Source organism: Puma concolor, chromosome D3 (genome assembly GCF_028749965.1).
Source record: "Puma concolor isolate L17-30 chromosome D3, mPumCon1.1.hap2, whole genome shotgun sequence".
Taxonomy (NCBI): Eukaryota; Metazoa; Chordata; class Mammalia; order Carnivora; family Felidae; genus Puma; species Puma concolor.
Window position 1 is genome coordinate 31,141,944 of NC_141678.1, and position 20,972 is coordinate 31,162,915.

At 40.5% G+C, this 20,972-nt stretch overlaps 1 protein-coding gene across 1 annotated transcript; it reads right to left on the reverse strand.

Annotated features, from left to right (window-relative positions):
* Positions 1 to 13,583: 13,583 nt before the first annotated feature.
* Positions 13,584 to 18,328, reverse strand: MC5R (melanocortin 5 receptor). Its single transcript, XM_086683325.1, has 2 exons — positions 18,204 to 18,328; positions 13,584 to 16,883 (listed from the first exon to the last, which is right to left on the reverse strand). Exon 2 carries the CDS (start codon positions 16,855 to 16,857, stop codon positions 15,880 to 15,882), a length of 978 nt encoding a protein of 325 aa, XP_086539451.1. The 5' UTR covers positions 16,858 to 16,883; positions 18,204 to 18,328; the 3' UTR covers positions 13,584 to 15,879.
* Positions 18,329 to 20,972: the final 2,644 nt, after the last annotated feature.

A 20,972-nucleotide genomic window follows, 5' to 3' on the forward strand; every position in this document is an offset into this window, starting at 1 on the left:
ACCTGAATTTACCTTAGATGAGAAACTCAAACTCAGAGAACTTTTGCCACATGTTTGAGGTCTCAGGGCTGGCAAGCATCAGGGTGGGGATTTGAACTATCTGGCCATGGTTTCCCCACTGCAGCATTTGGACCTCAGGGAGACCAGTTTTCCCTTGATCGCTTTGTATTATTGCTTTAATTTTTTTTTTCAGAACATATTCAGTCCTTGACCTTCTTGTTTTTTAAAAAACTTTTTTCAAGTGATTTCTATACCAAACATGGGGCTTGAATTTATAACCCTGAGATCAAGAGTCACATGTTCTACTGACTGAGCCAGCCAGGAACCCCTCAGTCTTTGACCTCCTATGTCATGTTTTAGAAATGGTTTCAGTTACCCTGGAAAGTAAGAGAAGATCAGAAGAGGCCACTCAGTGGGCTCAGGGCTCTACCCCATTTCAATATGAATACTACTCTTTTACTTGATTTATTAACTTCCCACATATTTCATATGAGAAGAAGTTTCCATTACTTTAAGGGGAAAAAAAAGTCATGGATAGTATAAATAAGGGAAAATGACAGGTGATTCAAAATCTTTTTGATCAATGTTTTCTAATTCTTTTATTCCAAAGTCTAACAGTGAACCAATGACAAAGAGTTGCCTTAAAAATCAGTATTTTGAAACTCCTCTATCTCTATTTTCAACCCTAGTAGAGATCATTTAAAAAGCAAGAAATTTAAGGGAACAGAGGAAAAACAAACACTTGCAGAGGTAGCTCGAGTCACAGAATAGTGACTTATAATTTAATTTATCCAAAAGAGTAGAAAATTCCCACCTGGTTCATCCAAGACTGTTGAAAGCTGAGAGTGACCAAACACATAAACTGTGCTTTCCAGGTCAAACGAATCCTGAAGTTTTTAAATCACCATAAGTAACCAGAAAATAGTACTTCTCTGGCTCTTGCCAGGCTCTGTTGAGAACACCAGCCTGCTTACACCCAACTGCCACTCTGAGAGGCAGCAGGCCTTGCTTAGAGTCCCAGGGTCCTGCATGCCTGATGTGGGCATTGACATTTGCCCAAACCTGCCTGCTGCCTCAGGTTCCTTGACTCTAGGCCCTGCCACTGGGAGTTCTGCCGCTAGTTTCCATGATGTTCACACATCAGTGACGTCCGCTGAGTGCCACTGCAGTCACCTGCCCTCTGAGACTGAAGCCTGGAAGCGACACCACCTCCCATCCCACTGCTTCTTTCTGCAGGAATCACCAGCCCAGTGCTACCAACACCTAGTCTACCCCAGAGGAAGGAACTCTTGGGTCTGACTTGCTCTTTTCTTTCCACCTCCTTACCCTAGGCATGGGCACCTACAAGGAGATGAAGGATCAGAGGAAGTGACAGACACCTGACTCCGAATTTTATGAAGTCAACAAGAAGATTAGGTTAAAAGAAAATAATCCTACAAAATGCAATGGACTCTACAGAGCCAATTAATACTTTGACACATAGAGGCTATATATATATATATATATATATATATATATATACAGTAATGGAGGACATAGACTCTGTAGTTAGACTGTCGAAGCACAAATCCCATGTCTGCCACTTAACAGATAAGTGAGTCAGACAAGTTACTTTTCTTCTCTCTGCCTCCATGTTCTCATCCCTACAATGGAGACAATGATGGTACCTGCCTCCTAGGGTTCTTACAATGGTTAAATGGGTTTCTACATGACAGGGGCTTAGAATAGTACCTGGTACATGGTAAGAGTCTTAGTAAGTCTTCCTTTAGGGAACATGGCTGGAGGCAGGAGTAATTATAAATGCACAATAAATGTTTGCATTCACATAACTTAGAAATAATATGTAGTTAAACTATGGTTCAAGCCTGGTGTTAACCACTCAATCCTGCTTCCTAGGTTTGATGTCCTTAGACAGGAGTGCCTGGGATAAAAAAGTATTTGGGTAGTTGCTGGTTCCTCCTTTTCAATTATACTGTGCTGTTTTCTGAGCTATGAATAATCATAGGTAATCATACATCTTCTAATCTTTAGGAATAATTCATGTTAGTCTATGATGTGTTTCTACCCCATTCTGGTCACTCTCATATTGAGCCTTGGAGTTCTCAGTCTCTTAATAAGCAGAGTTCTATATTTGAAGTACAGAACGTTTATACTCAAATGCACAATATACCAGCTTTGGTTGTTTTTGTTCTTAACAGCGAATGCACAAGGCCCAATATTGGTGAACTGCTTCTTTCCATCATGACTTCCTATCAGTGCATTAGAATATGAACACACTTTGCTGTCTACTGCCTATAAAATATGCCCCACAGCTCTGGCATCTGGATTTGATAGAACTGCTAGTTCTAATGGAAAGAGTAGCAGATCAGGGTGGAGAAAATTCTTTCAGAAGTTGTTTTAAACCAGCCACTACCAAACATCTTTCCTACTTGCCTGTCCAAGACCTCACATGGATTTTTTTAGGTACTACTATATTTGTGTTACCTGTTTGCACAACCTAGAGATTTGCTTCTTAATTGTTGGTTGTCCAGTGGGATACAGATTTTGTATTGTGCTAACCTGTGCCTTCGATTTTTTAAAAAAGGGGAAATATAACTTAGCATTAAAATCAGAAAAAGACCATCGTATAAGTATTAATAACTACAACTGAGTTGAACTGAGTTGAATTAAAACTTTAAACTATATGATTAGATTGAATAGCCCAGAGAGTACAGCAAATGTTCTAGTCATTATGTGTTACAGCTATGGATGATGGAGGAGGGATGCACTCATACACATGAGCAGCACTGACCAGAATCTGGGCCCCTTCTGCTTTTACCTGGCACTCATACTTTTGAGGCCTTTGTATGACATCTTAGCCTCCTGACCCTTAAATAATTCCACTGATAGTGACTTTAGTCAGGAGTGTGTGTGTGTGTGTGTGTGTGTGTGTATGCGTGCACATATGTACAAGTGTGTGTACTGGAATTAGAGACACCCCAACAGTATAATCTGCCCAGCCCTAGGTGGGAACCCAAGGTGGGACAGTTACTAAAGAGAAGGCTTCTGTGAGTTTTTACATATGCATCTCTTTTCTCAGGAGACTACACCATGATTGAGAACTGCAGTCAGCTTATTGGTTAAAATATATTCCCAGGACTCATTACACTTGGCACCTGTGAGATGCATTTGCTGAGGGGTGTGCTAGATACTGTGACTTGGCAAAAGATTGACAAGTCTTGGCTTGTGTTACAATTCATAAATGATAAATAGAGAACTGTCTTTTTCATTAAAGCATCACAAGTAGGTCTAAATACGTTTGGGAAAATTGATTCATTCAATCCACAAATATCTATTACCTGCAAACTGTTCCAAGCCAGAGTCACAAAATGAAGGCACATCCTTGAAAGTCATAGGTATATTTATGAATGTACCCCCAGTGCCTAATACCATATCTGGTGCTTGGTAGCCACTCAAAAGATTTATTGAACAAAAAAATCAGTGAGGACACTGCTCTTCCTCTTCATGCAACTTAGAGTCTACTGCTCAATAAAGACAATTAAACAAGCAGTGCCAATGCTGAGTGGAAAATACCTGGATAAGGGAGCTCAGAGGATGGACAAAGGGACTTGTCTCCTTCAGGGAACTGTGTTGAGGGTGTGCAGGAATCAGCCAAGGGGAGAAGGAAAAAGGAACACAAGATGTTCTAGACAGGCAAAGGTCTGGAAGGAAGAAACTGAGAACACAGTTCCAACTGAGAGAAAAAAGTGGGGGCATGTGACAAAAACACAAAGCACAGGGAAGAGTGGAAAGACATGAAGGTGAAGAGATAAGCAAAAACCAAATTGTGAAGAGCATTGCCAGTCATTTATGGAATTCTGAGGTTTGGACAGACTTTACTAGGTTTCTGGAATTGGCTGATATGCGGCCACAAGAGTGAGTGGTTTGAAGGCATGAAGGCAAAATTTACTGGAGATGGAGCTGGCTTCCATTACTAGTGGAAAGGCAGAAGCAGATGGATATGGTGAAGAATCATAGTTCTCATTAGACATTAGATGCTCTGTCTGCTGGGTCTAATCCCAGAATGCCTCCAATCTCCCCTCCTGCTCCTCAGTGGTTCTGGGATCTCAGGACAGCACACCACAGTCTGACAAGAGAAAATCAAGTCAGAGGGCAGTTGTGAATTTTCCAAAGCACCATCTAGCCAAGTACCTCTGGATGGACCACAACAATATACCCTTGGCAACTGAAGCCCTCTCACACACTCACACATAAACCTTCTCAGCTTCGAATTCTAAGAAGGAAGAGAATAAAGAAGAGACAGAAACACTTATGAGCAAGAATAAAATGTTTGTTAGGCAGAACCATAAACCCTTCCATCCCCCTTTTGTCCTGGTATCCCAGTTATTGGCTCTCCCCAGTCCTGTCCAGCCAGCATCTGGTTCAGGCTGGTGGGAGGTCAGGCCATGACAGATGTGTCCTGCATGCTGGCCCTTTCCCTTTTGGCTTTGACTCTCCCAATTCCATTTATTGCTAGAGTCATAATAGACCATGAGACCCTTTAGGGAAAGAACTTCCACTTATTCATTATTGTGTTCCCAGTGTTGGGAGCTTGATAATTGTTTGGTGCATAAATGAATGAATGTGGGGTCTTAGGAAACAATGACTTACCCAAAAGAAGTGGCATTAATGCAGGAACTCCAGCACTCCAAAAGAACACTGGGAGAATATTTGGATGAGATGCTAGCAGTCTTCAAGTGTACTTCACACAGGCTCATAAAGGAAGTCTTGAAAGAGGTGCTCTTTTTAAGCCACTAGTGCATCCAGCAGCCACCCTTGACATGATGGAGGATGGAGTGGCCCCACAAGTTCATGAAGGGTCTTCTTCCTATTATGCATATCTGGGCAGTGAAGGGCTTGAGGAGCCTGTGCCACTGTGCTCACAGAAAGAGGGTTTGGAGTAGGCCGAGTGCCACTCTCCCATATGACCCTGCTGATAAGATGCTGCTGCTTCTAGGCTACAACACATAACATAGCAATGCCCAACAGTTAGCCACAAGGTGCCATTCTGAATGTAAAACTGAGCTGACTGAGGCCATATCAGCTTCTGCAGAACCATGGGTCTAAACCAAAATTTTACAGCTACCTCCAGCATCTGAACTTACCAGTCACTCTTATCCACCTCCCATCCCCGTTCCACCCTGTCTCCCGCACACAGAGGGTGGCATGGTGCAGGAATGCAGAGTCCCATGAAGGAGCATGGAGCCAAACTGGGCCCATGTGAAGTGCAGGAGGAACACAAAGCAAGCAAAGGCATTCCAGGACTTACAACAAAGAAATGCAGTGATTTTTTTGGAAGCCTCTAACTTTGAATTGAAAGACAATTACCTATTAGGTGTACAATCTTAGACAACTTAATTTTCTGAGCTTCAGTCTCAAAATTTAACGTGGTTAAATTGAGAATGGTAATATTTATTTGTTATGGTGGTTAGAGGAGTAAATGAGATACTCCTTTCCAAATACATAGAACATTGCAGTTTGCAATATATATATATATATATATATATATATATATATATATATATATTCTCAAAAATGAGTAGTTTTTAAGCTTGGGGAATAATTCTGACCTGGGGTTACTTTAACTCATTAACTGACTAGTCAGAGAGTTAGATAGAAGACAGAAAAAAATTTGAGATATGTTCACTGCCACCTACTGGCAGAAAAAAAAAAGTTTGACCATTAACTTTGAAAGGTCACCAAATGCTGAATAGATGAATGGATGCCTCAGGGACTCTGCTCATCTCCTGTGACTTGGGTTATGATCTTTGACAAATTGCTTTGCACTCTCTAATTAAGAGTGAAGATAAGAAAGATGATAAAACAATGATCAAGGTGCCAGAGTGAGGTAAGACTCCCGTGCCTCCTTAATGTTGCAAAGGCTCTTGTCCTTGGTGTGGCCATGTCCTTGTAAGTAGAACCACAGTTGGAACCTGATGCTGGATTCTGGGCAATCTCTTGCCTTTCTATTTTGCATAGAAGTCAGATCCTGCTATCCCTGAAGTGTAGCCCAAATAAATTGCTCATTCAAGTATCTATCACCACTTCTTCCCCCAAATCCACAGCAATGACAGTAAAAAAAAAAAAAAAAAAAAAAAAGTATAAAAGGGATTAAAGTCATAAGAGCACTGAGAACAGGATGGGAGATGTCAGAGGACTAAAACTTGTGATGAATTTAGGGAGCTGGAAGGTGGATGGGTCATACTGACAGATAGACTAAGGAGTACCATAACCCAAGACACACAGGAGAGAAACCTGGAATGGAGCCCACCAGTTTTTCACAGAGGAGTCCACCAGGGTCAGCAGGATGGAAGCTAGGATGGGAGAAAGGAAGAAATTGAGGTGATCCATATAAGAATTATCTGTAGATCAATGGCATGGCATACAAACTGCACCACTGAGAGTGCCTTCAAAGTGAATGTAAAGTAATACTCCTTAAAGCATCCAGGAGGTCACCCAGGAGGAGTTAGTTTCTCAGACTGGGGATCAGAATTCCAGAACAATCCTCTCCCATTTTAGCTCAGCTGGGTGGGAGATGTGCCATAGCTATTTGCCCTCTCACACCCTTCAAGTAACTTCTGACAATTTATGTGCCCCACCCACACACAGAGAGCCACCTGATGACTCTTTTTCATTTAGGAAAACATCAAGGAATCCTATCCAAGAACTAAACCAATCACACCCACTCCTTCACTTATATGTATGAATGGAAAATGTAGGTTCACAAAGCATTGGAGAGGAATGAGCCATACAAATGGAAAGGAGCAAGATCAATAGAATCATTGACTTTTGAAAAAAAACAAGTGATTCAAGTAAGAGGACAGATTTTTTTAATTGAATTTATCTTTATAAAGATTAGACAAGGTATGGATCCGTGACTTCAAAAACAGTTTGCTATGAAAGCAAGCCAATGAAAAGATAAATAAGAAGTCATAGAAATAAAATATACAATTGCCAAATTAAAAATTCAATAGAAGACATGGAGGAAAAAAGAAAAAGTTGAAGAAGTCTTCCAGAATGCATAACAAAAAGACAAAAGGAGGAAGACAATATGAAAAGAAAGATTAAGATACATAGAGGATTAATCCAGATAGACCAGCATCTGACTAATAAGAACTACAAAAAGAGTTACAGAGAAATAAGGAAAAGACAAAAAATAATTAGAAATAATAGAAGATAATTTCTCAGAGTTGAATAAAAACATTTGTAATGGAAATCTGACTTTCCTGACTATCTTTCCTTCATGTCTAATTGAACATGATAGCTAAAGCTCCAACAGTCATCTCGGACCATGGATCTACCTTGAGAATGATACAGACTTGATTCTTTATGGCCCCCTAGAGCTCCAGTGTAGATTTGAAATGCTTACCTGAGGCTTTTTTTCTGTAAAGGAGAAATAAAGTTTCATCTTAACTAGGTCCCTGGTGTTTGCAGATGTTCTGTTGTAAGCAATGAACCAAATTTAAATTCTGTACTGTCCAATATGGTAGTCACTAACCACATGTGGTTTTTAAATGTAAATATAAATTAAATGAAAAATTAAGGTCCTCAGTCATACTAGCCACATTTTAAATGTTCAATTGCCACATGTAGCTACTGGCTACTGTAGAGGACAGAGGAGATATAAAACATTTCCATCATTGTGGAAAGTTCTGTTGGATAGTGCTGCCCTAACTGATGCAAGTCCCTTCCCACAGAGATTCTTATGTTCTGGTAAAGGACATAAATCCTGCCTACTCTCTGAAGTTCCTGGCAGAATGTGTGCCATAGTATGTGATCAAAATTGATCCATTGAAGAAGAGGCATTTGAGATGCACATTAAATAAAGCTCACATGGATGTAGAGAGGGTTTTCCAAGCATATTGAGCAGCCTTAACAAAATCTGGAAGCAGAAAGCCACAAGTCATATTCAGAGGAGTATCAATTTATTAACATGTAAGATGATAGGAAGATTAGATAATATTTTGGAGTTCAATGAAGGTTAAGGTGAGGATTGAGTACTTAATTAGGCAAGTATTGGGTTTTTGAAGGTTTCTGAATAGAAGGAATTATACTAACAGAACAGCACTTTAGGAGAGGTCAGCACAGGAAGAGACTAGAGGTAATTTAGGTGTTAATACAAAAATCCAAACTTAAAGGTAAAAACATAGGCCCCTTTTTATGGCAGTGGGGATGGAAAGAAGGAATTAAGGCATTGACGTTTTGTCAGTAGATTCTACAGGATTTTCCAAATGACTATATAGAGAGGTCAAGGGAGAGAAAGGAGCCAAAGATGATGCCAAGGTCTCTGGACTTAGGGATCAGGGAAATGGTTTTGCCAATATGGAGGAGAGGTGGGAAGAGGAGCTTATGAAGCAGATGTAGAGATGCCTAGTGTGCATTTCCCCCCAAACTTGCAGAAATTTAGAAGAGAAGTTAAGGCTAGAGATAAAGGATTTGGAGGCCATATCCTCAGAGATAAAAATCAAAACCACAGAAGTTGATGAGACCACTTAAAAAACATATAAGTTAAAAGGAGAAAAAATTCTAAAGATACAATCTTAAGGCAGGGCTAACTGTGGAAAATGGAAGAGATCAGAAAGAATGTAAGGACACTGGCACAAAGAGGTGGCCCAGAACAGGACAGGGAGCATTTATTAGGGAGGCTAATGAAGGAAGCTTTAAGAAGCAGAAGATAGTTTTAAAGGTTGCAAAAGAGGTAAAGAGGGTGGAGACTGAGAAAGGTGTTTGAAATTGATGAGCAGTACTTCAGCAGGGTGCTGTGAGCCGACAACACACTGTCAGGCCCTGCAGTCCTCAGATAGAAAGGAAAAGTAGGCTGGGGTGTCTGGGTGGCTCAGTCTTGATTTTGGCTCAGGTCATGATCTCACAGTTCATGAGTTCGAGCCCGGCATCAGGCTCCATGCAGGCAGCTTGCTTGCGATTCTCTCTCACTCCTTCTCTCCCTCTCTCCCTCCCTCTCTCTCTCAAAATAAATATGTAAACTTAAAAAAAGAAAAGAATTTTTAAAAATAGCCCAAGATTTAAAAAAGAAAAGAAAAAAGAAACGAAAAGTAGTTTAGTGGTAAAAGCAGAGGACAAAAATAGAGAACTAGCTTAAGAAGTTATCACGTTTCTGTTGGGAGATTTCTAAGGGTCTTTTTATAGGTTCCTGCTTTCAATTCTGCTGATATGATTGAGGCATGCTCTAGTGTAATGCAAAGAAGGGTCAAGCCTCTCTTCTTTATACATCAATCAACACATAAGAATGTCATTATTCTCTACCTAAAATGCATATCACGGGTAAGGACAAAGTCAATATGTGGAAAACATGTAGTCAAGTCTTTTTTTTTTTTTTTTAACTTGACTTAAAAGTGTATTTGTTCTTCAAGTAAGGGTAGTGATGCCAAACAAACAAGCGAAAAACAAAAAACAAAAAAACCAGGAAGGGGGGTGAAGAAGGAGGGATGGGACAGACACAGAGCAAATTGTGATCTGAAAGATATCAGGAAAAGGACAATAAGAGTTAACCCTCAATCTAGAGGTCAAAAACTCTAAACATAATTTCATTGGATACTGAGAGAGGAACCAACATAATGTCAGAAGACAGTAGCAATAATTGGCAAACTAGAATCTGAGTACATTTTTGTAAAACTTGGTAGTTAATTGGACATTGAGCAGAGGGATCCTTCCTGTAGATGACTTCTGTTCTCTATATTCAATTGCACACCTGATCCAAGACTCAGGCCTGCATCCTGTCTGATTGTGACAGCCTCCCTCCCATTTCTCCCAACATAAATGCACATTTTCCATCAAGCTAATTTACAAGCACATATTTTACCAGATCATGGCCATGTTTATTAAAAGAAAAAAAAGAAAGAGAAATTTTCAATGGCTCCCCTAGTTTCCACCAAAAAGGGAAAAAGAAAAAAGAAAAAAAGTGAAATAGATTCTTCTCCTTGGCTTTCTATCACTCCCAATACGTATCAGGGATTTTCCACTCTTAACCTCAACATATGCTCTTGGCTGTAGTCAGACTATTTTGCCACTAACGAGTACTCAAGTAAAAGCTGTTGCTTTCTTACATCTTATGTTCCCTTTTCCTCCACCCTTCAAAGATTTATAAACATACTCATGTATTAATCTCCCTTGATTTTACTAATTTTAAATCTAATATTTCCTCTCTCAAATTTTACATAGTGATATTCCCTGGTGAAGAAGGAAAGAGCCAAATATATTCTAATCACCTTAGGGCCTTTTCCAAACTTATCCCCCTACTTCCATCCCCAAACTCTGCTGTGTGCCCACAATCATCTGTGAGTTTTAGTGCTACTGATATGAGAATGCACCATATCCCTCATTCCTCATTGCTATAAATAAGTTATATACTATTCTGGTTCTGACACCAGTTACAATGTGTATATATTTTCACACATCTCCAAGCAATTCTCTGACACCAGCAGGGTGTCCTACAATTCAACTCAATTCTGACACTGCCAACCTGGACTTAGCATCAGGTCTCACAAGGCAAGAGCTGAGTTCCTACAAGACTGCCTCCACCTCACTTCAGACACCAATGGCAAGTCCAGTTATCACCTGTGCTTCTGACCCACTGGCTATAGATAAGAGATTGCCACAACTTCCTCCTTCAGTTTGATTGATTTGCTAGAAAGGCTCACAGAACTCAGAAAAAACATTTTACTTACTAGATTATTGGTTTATTATAAAAAATCAGGAACAGCCTGTTGGAAGAGATGCACAGGACAACATACAGAGAAAGGGGTATGGAGCCTCCATGCTCTTTTGGCAAACTGCTCTCCCCAAATCTCCCTATGTTCATTAACCTGGAAATTCTCCAAAGCTTATCCTTTTGGGTATTTATAGAGGCTTCATTACATAAGCCTGACTGATAAAATCATTGACCAGTGGCAATTGAACTCAATATCCAGCAACCCCCACTTCCTGGAGGTCAGGGAGTGGGGTGATAGTGGGGGTGGGACTGAAGATTCTGACCTTCTAATCACATGGTCAGTTCCTCTGATGACAGCTCTAGGTGATTACAAATCCTATAGGGGCATTCTAAAAGCCACATTATTGACATAACAAAAAACAACTTTATTGCTCTCATTGCTTAGGAAATTCCAAAGGTTTGAAGAGCTCTGTACCGGGAATAGGGATACAGACCAAATATATATACTTTTATTATACATCACAATATCACACTATGCCATACTAGTTCATTTTTAATTACTTGGAATGTACTTTCATATACATATGCCTATTATAATTGGCCTTGGCCTGTTTGATACTTGAGGACAAAAACACTGAATGGCCACACTCCTGGCATTATGGCTGAGCATATGATAGGTGCTATTCACCAATGTCTATGTACCTTCCAGGTACAGAGTAGGATTGATTTATCCAGCTCACTTGGATGTTAGATCATGGAACTTATTTTAACAATGGAAATGTGAGTGGAAATAGAAACTCATGTGTCAGGGTGGGGCTTCCATCATCCTGGGTCCCTGAGTAACTACGAGACTCCTTGCTAATTTGCACTAAGCATGTAACATGATGGAAATATAAACTTTTGCTATGTTAAGTCACTGACACTTGGGATCTGTTTGTTTCTACAGGATATCCTTGCTTCCCAAAGTGTGGCCTTTGGACAAACAGCACCTGGAAGCTTGTTCAAAATGGAAAATCTCATTTCCTACCTAAGACCCACTAGATCTGTATTTGATTCTAAAAAGCTTTCCTCATGTTTCATATGGTTATTGAAGTTTGAGAAAAACTGGCCAAGACTATCTTGACAAGTACAGAAATTGTAACTTAAAAGTGGCTGAATCAAAACTTAAAATGGTACACAGAGAGCAAGGAAGGATGGCAGTGCATGCTATGTGGTGGGAAAAAAGGAGAGCTTGACTGATGGAAAACATATAATTATACAGGGAAAGATTGGAAAACAGGACATCAGTAGTGTGTGCTTGTTACTGTTGGCTGGATTTAATGAGATACTACAAGAAAGAGATGAGCTACAGAAAGAAGTGACTGAATACAAGCACGAATAAAAAGGATTCAAAAGGACAACACAACAATGTGAATGCACTAATGCCACTGAACTGTAGACTTAAAAATTAAAATGGCAAATTTTATGTTATATGTATTTTATCACAAAGTTAGAAATAAATAAGATTCTTTAGTGACACATTTGAACCCATCATTAAGGAAAAAAAGGATTTGGAGCACCAGGGTGGCTCACTTGGTTGAGTGTCCAACTGGTAGTTTCCACTCAGGTCATGATCTCACGGTCATTAGTTCGAGCCCCACCTCAGGCTCCGTGCTGGAGATTCTCTCTCTCTCTGCCCCTCCCTTGTTCATCTCTCTCTCTCTCTGTCTCTCTGTCTCTCTCTCTCAAAAAACAAACAAAGAAACTATCTTAAAAAAAAAGAAAAAAGAAAAAGAAAGGATTCAAGAAAATCCAGAGTCAGGGACTTTAGCTGGACAAAATATCTAAGGAAAATAGACTAAATGCATGAGTCTCCCCCAAAGCCTGTTAGACTCAAAGAATACATGAATAAAAAGAAGGAAGAAAGAAAGAAAGAAAGAAAGAAAGAAAGAAAGAAAGAAAGAAAGAACAAGTCATGAGGCAAAAGGAGAAATGTACAACAAACCTAAGAAATAGGTCTAGATCTGAACTGTCCAATATGGTGGCAGTAGCCACAGGGTGCTGGTGAGCCCTGAAAGTATAATGCCTGTTTCCTATTCTTCTCATTCTTGAATGGGAGTATCTGTGTGGTCCCCTATTCCACCATTATTCACTGGCTTGAGGGAAGGTATCACATAAATTGTCCTTTTGGTTTATTGGTCTCCAGATCAAGAGGAGCCACATCTGGACCTGATGTAGAGACATTTTTTACCTGTTCAAAGTTATTCCTGCACCCCAAAACTCTGATGTGCACCCCACATTCCACCAACGAAAATTGCCATTACAACCTAGAAGAGACAAGGCCTCATAAATTCACACTTATGTGCAGCATCTTGAACTATGGACAATGTTTCTATGTATCTTGAAATATTCACACTTTGAAATAATTTATGCCTCATAAGTAGAGGTGGACATTATCTAATGGCCACTGGTTTTAGCCCCATACTGAGTACTAATAGTTGATATCCCCAAAAATGCTTATTTGTTTACTAAAAAAACAGATTTGGGGACAGTATATAATGTCAAGTTTACAATTTTGTTTTATTTTCAGGAGTTAAATCATTTGGAACTGAGAAATTGGCCATCCTACAGATGATAAATACTGTCAAGGACACTTCATCACCAATGAATGTACCTTCTCATTTTGCAGCAGTTACTGACAATTTGGCAGGAAGACCAAAAATACTCTGAATATCACACATCAGAATGACCAGTTAAAATGAGTGTTCTGGTCCTTCCATTTTATTAACCATTTCTTTGAACACATATTTTTACATCATATAAAGTCCCTGCATAAGCAACAAAAGTTAATATATAGTACCATACAACAGTTACACAGATTATTTTGGGCGGGGGGGAGGGGGCAGTGGGACTTTGTGTTGGGATTCTAGGGATTGGCTTGTTTACAGATATTTACCATGTCACTATATACATGTATTCCTTCCAACTGAAGACACATGTCAATACTGGTTATTTCTGTCTCATTCATATAGATATTAAGACATTTGAGCATTTCCTTAAAGCATTTCCTTATAGAAAAGGTCAGACCTTGTTTGAAACCCTGAAGCACCAGAGCAGAGAGTGAGCCTAACAAGTACTGGGTTCCCAGGTGAAGTCAATTTAAACCTCTAGAGCCAAAGTTTGACTATACCCAAGGATCAGAGACCTAGTGACCTCAATTAGCACTCAGTGAATGCTACCAGGCAATCTGCTATTGAGCAGCAGATTAAGTACACATTTGTTTAGCAACAATAACAAACATCACCTGAGTGCCTACTCTGTACCAGAAACTGCTGCAGACAACAGGACCACAGAGATGAGCATATAGGCTGAGGAGCCAGCTTTCACAGAACCTAGGTTCCTGAGATGTCCCATGTAAAACATGGACTGTGGTTTCCCATCATAATTGCATACTAATCACTTACATTAATGGATACACACAAGATTGTTCAGTTAAAAGGACCAGAAACATTTGAAGAGCTAGCTGTCCCTTCACACCTCAGTTGTCAACAACCTGCTAATTTGCTATTTTCCAAAGCATTGGATGTTTTATGCACTTTCCTGCTTGTACCAGCACTGTTTTGTTTTGTTTTGTTTTGTTCTGTTTTCCTAGACTCTGAGCTGTCAAGGGTGGGGATCATGTCTATAAGTTATTTATGTGAGCCATACCCAAGAAGTTCCTCTGCCCCTGAGCTGTTGACAGTTCATCATTATGTGACCCTAATGGACCATAGCTTTATTTATACTATTTCCTTTATTGGGAACAGTCTAGACATGGATATCCAAAACAAAAGAGAAGGTATTAATACCAAAAATATGAGAGCTGTAAGGACCAAGCTCTTCACTTCAGATAAGAACATTGCGACCCAGTGGTCAGAGACTTGCCCAACGTAACAGAACTGCTCTATGGCAAAGCAGGCCTCCTGGTTTCTGGGCCATTCGTCCAACCACTGACTGGTGCATCTTTCCCTAGTATTTATTCTATGTGCAACATTTCTTTAAAATAAATAATCAATCTTTATGGTGCTTCACAAGTTTTCAAAGTGTTCTCACATTTTTTCCATACAGTTCTCATGACCATCCTATGAGGTCAGCACAGATGTGGAATCTGAAATGAGATGATTATGGTAACATTGCTGGTTGGTGGCAAAGTTAAGACCTGAACTCAAATTTTCTCCCTCCATTCTACATTGGAAAAAACAAGACTCCCTGTGTTAAAGATAGGCACCTGACCTCCGGCTGCTGGAGTTAGATTGCAATGTGAAAAGAATATGGTGAGGGGGTTTCAGACTCCATGACAGATTCTGAGATGTTCAAAGATAACTTGGCTATGGGCATGTGATACATGCAGGATGGGGGCACCTAGAGTCCCTGACATGACCCCAAAACACTCATTTGGAAACCCTGGAGTGAATCAGAATAAGACAATTAAGAAAGGGTCACAGAGACTTTCACATTACATGAAGCAAGGTTTGTAGCATGAAGGTTTATGTCCAGGTAAGTGCAAAAACATGATTGACAGAGTGTAGGTAAGGAAATTCCATTCTTGGACAATTATGAACATAAGCCATAAAATCAAAAGTTCAGAAAAAGAGAGCTGTAGAGTCATCCTATAACAAATGAAATGGAAATGGAAATGGAAATTTCAAATGCAAAGAATTTGACCACTCAATTCTGCCTTGAAAAGCATGCATGACTCCCACGAGCATCAAGCAAAATTATGAAACTGCTTCCATGGAAAGAAAGCAATCACACAGCCTTTCTTTCAGTTATAATTATAGTTTCAGTTATAGCTATTCCTCACACTGAGACCTGCACCCAGGATGTTTTATCTTCCCTGAGCACACACTTACTAGATGGAGGATACATTGGACTACCAGAAATGCGTGGGAGCAGAAGAAAAAGTAAGAGGAAAACAGGACAGTAAAAAATTGTCACACCCCATTCCCAAATTTTAAAAGCAACATATGCATGTCTGACCTAACAACTGCCACAGGGGGAAAAAGTGAAGCACAAATTCAACAGAAAAAAGAGAAACAGTTCTACACATTTTTGATTTCTAGTTTTCTGGCTTACTCCTTGGCTGTACCAACTGATTTTGTCATAAAGTAAATGAAGGATAAAAGAGAGCCACAGGGAGAAAAACTTTTTGTTTAATACCTGCCAAGGGACCTACAGGGTATTCTGAAGGTATGGCAACAAATAATCTCTTTAAAGGACTTCCTCATCTCCTGGCTGCGGAAGGCATATATCAGAGGATCAATCACAGAATTACACATGATGAGTATAAGGTACATATTAAAGTAAGACATAAAGCAAGAACAGTAGAGGTTCTGGGGGCAAGAAATCATCAAAATAAGATGGAGAAAGAACGGAGCCCAGCACACGATAAAAATGCCCAGCAGCATGGTCAGGGTGACAGCTCCTTTCATGCTGGTCATTTGCCGCACGGAGCTGTATCCACGGAGAGCTGCTATCCGCTTGACATGAGCCCTTGCCAGGAGGAACATGTGTATATATAGAGATGCCATAAGGAACAACATGGTAAAGAACATGGAGATGAGGCAAATGATGACATAAGTGGATTCATAGTAAATGATGAAAACAATGCCACAGCCTGTGCAAAAGGTCCAGATACACGCAATAATTACCCCAGAACGCTTCACTGTCATGATGTGGTGGTAGCGCAGAGCATAGAAGATGGTGACATACCTATCCACTGCAATGGCCAGCAAACTGCACATGGAGGCCACCACAGAAATGCAGATCATGGAGTCAAACACATTGTCAATGTGACGCACAAAGGCATCTGCTATCACCAGGTGCTTATTATTTATTAAATATATGGTAATGGTCTCCCAGGTGTTAGACATGCTCACCAGCATGTCAGCTACTGCTAAACTGCACACAAAGAAATACATGGGGGAGTGCAAGTTCTTGTTCTTCACTATGGCACCTATGACCAAGATGTTCTCCAAGAGGCTGATGAGACCCAGAGTCAGAAACACTTCCACAGCGATGCCCATCTCTTCACATGGGGAAGATTTGTTCTTGACATTTGGTCCTGAAAAGTTGCCTTCTGTGGCATTCAGGTTGAGATCCAAGAAAAGCACGTGAAATGAGGAATTCATTGCTCCTCTTCTTGGCAACAAATTTACTGTAAAACAGGTTTTTTTTAATTTTTTAACATTTATTCATTTTTGAGAGACAGAGAGTAAGTGGGGGAGGGGCAGAGAGAGAGGGAGACACAGAATCAAGCAGGCTCCAGGCTCTGAACTGTCAGCACAGAGCCTGACTCAGGGCTCCAACTCACTGCGAGATCATGACCTGAGCAGAAGTCGGACACTTAACCGACTGAGCCACAGGTGCCCCTGTAAAACGGGTTTTAATCCATGATTCTGAGAGGTCAACAGTCTACCAAAGAAGTACAACAGCATGCCAAAAGCTAGCACAACCTAAGAATGAGGTTGAATAGGCTCAACACATTAGCATGAGGCTAGTGTGTCCCAGTCTGCCTGGAACCCTGGAATAGTGTCTCTCCAACATGCACACAGGCTTAGAATTTTCACCATCCTCCTCTGCCTTTGAGTTTCCATTCTTTCACATACCTCTTACTGGAATGACCAGACATCTCAGTGTGCCCAGAATGGTTTCACTTTTTATGCTGGTGGTCCTGGCACCCAAGTTTGCTCTTAAAAGTGTACCAAACTCATAACCTACAAAGTCCCTTCCAGTCTGATTTTTACATTTCTGAGGCTATGGACTGCATTTTTCTCAAGCGAGCACAGATTTCTAAATGATATACAGGCCCACATTCTCTTAAGAGAGAAAAGACAGGTGTCTTGTCAACATTTGTCCTCACACACTTCTAAAACCTGCTAGGACTCAGTCTCCCTAGTTGTAACTAAGACTAACTACTGTGATCTGTTAATCTGAGCCTAATTACATATAAAAAGTTACTGTCTTCAATACATAAATTTAGATTGCACATGTGTTAAAATTGGAGCTCACAGAACGCTGTTTTTAACTTTATAAATATTTTCCCTGACTTCTGCATTTGAAATTCCACAAAGTGTGATTAACAGATTTAAAATTCCCAGAAACACAGTACAAAGAAACAAGGGATTTAAATTTGCCAAATCCTAGAGCAAGATACTTCACTCTTTTATTGCTCAGTTTCTCTCCCATGATTTATATTCACAAATGCCTTTGTCCTCCAAACTCAGACCACATCTAGGGAGAGAGTTAGAATTTCTGTCAGCATTCTCATTCTCATCATCGATACAAAGTAGGCTTTGAACAGTAATCATTTGTTATTTATGTCTAATTCTATCTCAGAGATAATGACCAATTGTATTATTATGTTAAACATCATATCAGATTGTTTAAATAACCAGTTACCTGCCTCCTACATGTAGGTTAGACATGATTTTGCATTCCTTTCAAGGCAATTTTAATAGAAAGTTTGGTTATTTACCAGTGCTCCCTCGTGCTTCTTCTCTTGCACAGCAGCTCTTGGGCTCTTCACTGGGGACGCTAGCTCAGCCTGGGTACCTGGCATCCACAGGCTAAATGCCATCACCCTAGGATAGGATCTTCTGAACAAAGTGCTAAGGCAGCTTGAGCCTCAGTCACAGTTCCCTTGCCTTTATGCAGCCTAGCAGGCCCGCCTCTCTGTCACCGCCTCCTCTAGATGGGAGTCTGTGCCTTCTCTCTTCTCAGTCAGGGGCTGAGCTACCACCTAGTGGTCAGAGACAGAGCATGCCCCTCCTGGTAGCTCTGGCCATTGGCCTTTGGAGCTCTGGTGACACTTGCATAGAACAGTGTTCTCCTATTTGTGGATAATCTTTCCCCCAAAGTGTGTTCAGATGTATTTTGTAGCTAGTTGATCTTTTTGACATTGCTTCTTTTTCTTTTTCTCTTATGCACTGATGCAAATGCTGTCAGAAAGTGTGACAGCTCAGCTTCTCCCATCCCTGTTAAGTCCTTCTATCCAGGACAGCCAGTCCCGGGTGATGAGATTTTTGCAGTGATAGTGGGGGATCAGGAGCCAATGGACCAAGAAAGAATACTTGAAGACGTCTTTGGTGCAAAAATGTATTTTATTAAGGCATGGGACAGGACCTGCGGGCAGAAAGAGCTGCATCGGACCCTGTGGTTATATATTTGGGAGTTGGGGGAGGTAAAGTCAAGGGGAAATTTTCAATGGGATTTTCATATGCTGAGGAAGATTCACAAGATACTGGAGTCCTAGCTATTGTCAAGCTAAGGTTGTTTTTCCCTGTAGCAAAACATTAAATTAAGACAGTAGGGAGTTCCTGGAGAAACTTTTTACTCTGCCAGCCTCAAGTATCTACCAATGGGCTGCAGGTTATGAGGAAACTTAATTTTACCTGTCATTTCCTTCTTGCCTTTGTTCCGCATATCATGGAGGGGTGATGTTGGGACTCCAGGAAACTGAGTTTATAGGTTTCTGGAGATTAAGCGATTGATAAGATTGCCTTTTTCTTGTAATTTACTAAGATATTTGTAAACTGATGGAGACCCATGTCCTGTGTGACTGTGATCTCTGTCAGTTCGCCATTTGTTTTCTTTCCTTTCTTTGGCCTTGGGCAACCAAGAGTGCCTGAGGAATGTCACAGACATCTCACCTAGCAGCAGGGGGTGGGAGGAGGTTGCCCTAGCTTGCACTTTGTCCTCAACCGACATGAGGCTCCCTTATCACTGAGAAACCAGAGTCTAGGAAGCCCTCAATTGTGACTCTGATTACACACCCCTTTGTTGGCTCAAGACTGTCTGCCACTAGAAAAATAAGAAAATAGACATTCCTCTGGCCAAATATCCTGGCTTTTGGCAATGGTTTCAAGACCTCTGCTACCTAAAACACTGACCTCTTCTCTCAAAAGGATCTTTATCACACAACCCAAGAGAAAGATGCACAAGTACTGCCAGGACAAGCCCAGGGCTGAAATGTTCAGGGCTGCTTTACTACCAGAAATGTGACTAGAGCTTCACACTTGATCAGACAACCTTTCCAACAGGGAACACAAGGCCACAAACTAAGTGGTCCAGTGACACTAGTGTCTTAGTGCCATTTTGAGAGCCATAGGATGGAATTTTGTGAAGAGATTTCTTTCGCTGAGAATAGTAGTGCTTGTTTCCACAAAGGGAATGGATGACAAAACATAAGATTCAAGCATTCTCTATTTGTCCCTCATAGTCTAGATCACAGAAGGCTGTTCAAAAGATCCTGGTTTCCCAACAAAATAGTAAAACTAGAGGTTTCTATTAAAGATAATTGTCTGGACTACATGGCATGGCTGTCTTTGATGATGGTCATATGGTATCTCTAAGCCTATGTGCAGATACTCAGTACCTGAATTACCTTAATCTTTACTAGGAAGTCGGTCCTATTACCAGTCTTGTTTCACAATGCATAGAGAGGTGACATGGCAAACTCAAGTTCCTGACACTGGCAGGAAGCACAGTTAGGCAAGAACCCTGGCAGTCTGAGTCCAGAGTCCAAGCAATTCCCCAGCTTGATGCCCAGTGCAAGGAACCCCGGTTATTACCAGACTTAATCTTTTATTTTTATTTATTTATTTTTTTGTGGAAAAAACTTTTTATTGTAAACAAGTTTTTCTGTGTGTTGTTCAACTACTATTTTTTATATTTTTTATTTTTTGAAATATAATTTATTGCCAAATTGGTTTCCATACAACACCCAGTGCTCATCCCAACAAGAGCCCTCCTCCATGCCCATCACTCACTTTCCCCTCTCCCTCACCCCCCACCAATCCTCAGTTTGTTCTCAGTATTTAAGAGTCTCTTATGGTTTGCCACCCTCCCTCCCTGTAACTTCTTTCCCCCTTTCCCTCCCTCATGGTCTTCTGTTAAGTTTCTCAAGATCCACATGTGAGTGAAAACATATGGTATCTGTCTTTCTCTGCCTGGCTTATTTCCATTAGCATAATACCATCCACTTCCATCCACATTGCTGCAAATGGCCAGATTTCATTCTTTTTCATTACCAAGTAGTATTCCATTTATGTACAAACCACATCTCTTTATCCATTCATCAGTTGATGGAAAGTTAGGCTTTTTCCATAATTTGGCCATTGTTGAAAGTGCTGCTATAAACATTGGGGTACAAGTGCCCCTATGTATCAGCACTCCTGTATCCCTTGGGTAAATTCCTAGCAGTGCTATTGCTGGGTCATAGGGTAGTTCTATTTTTAATTTTTTG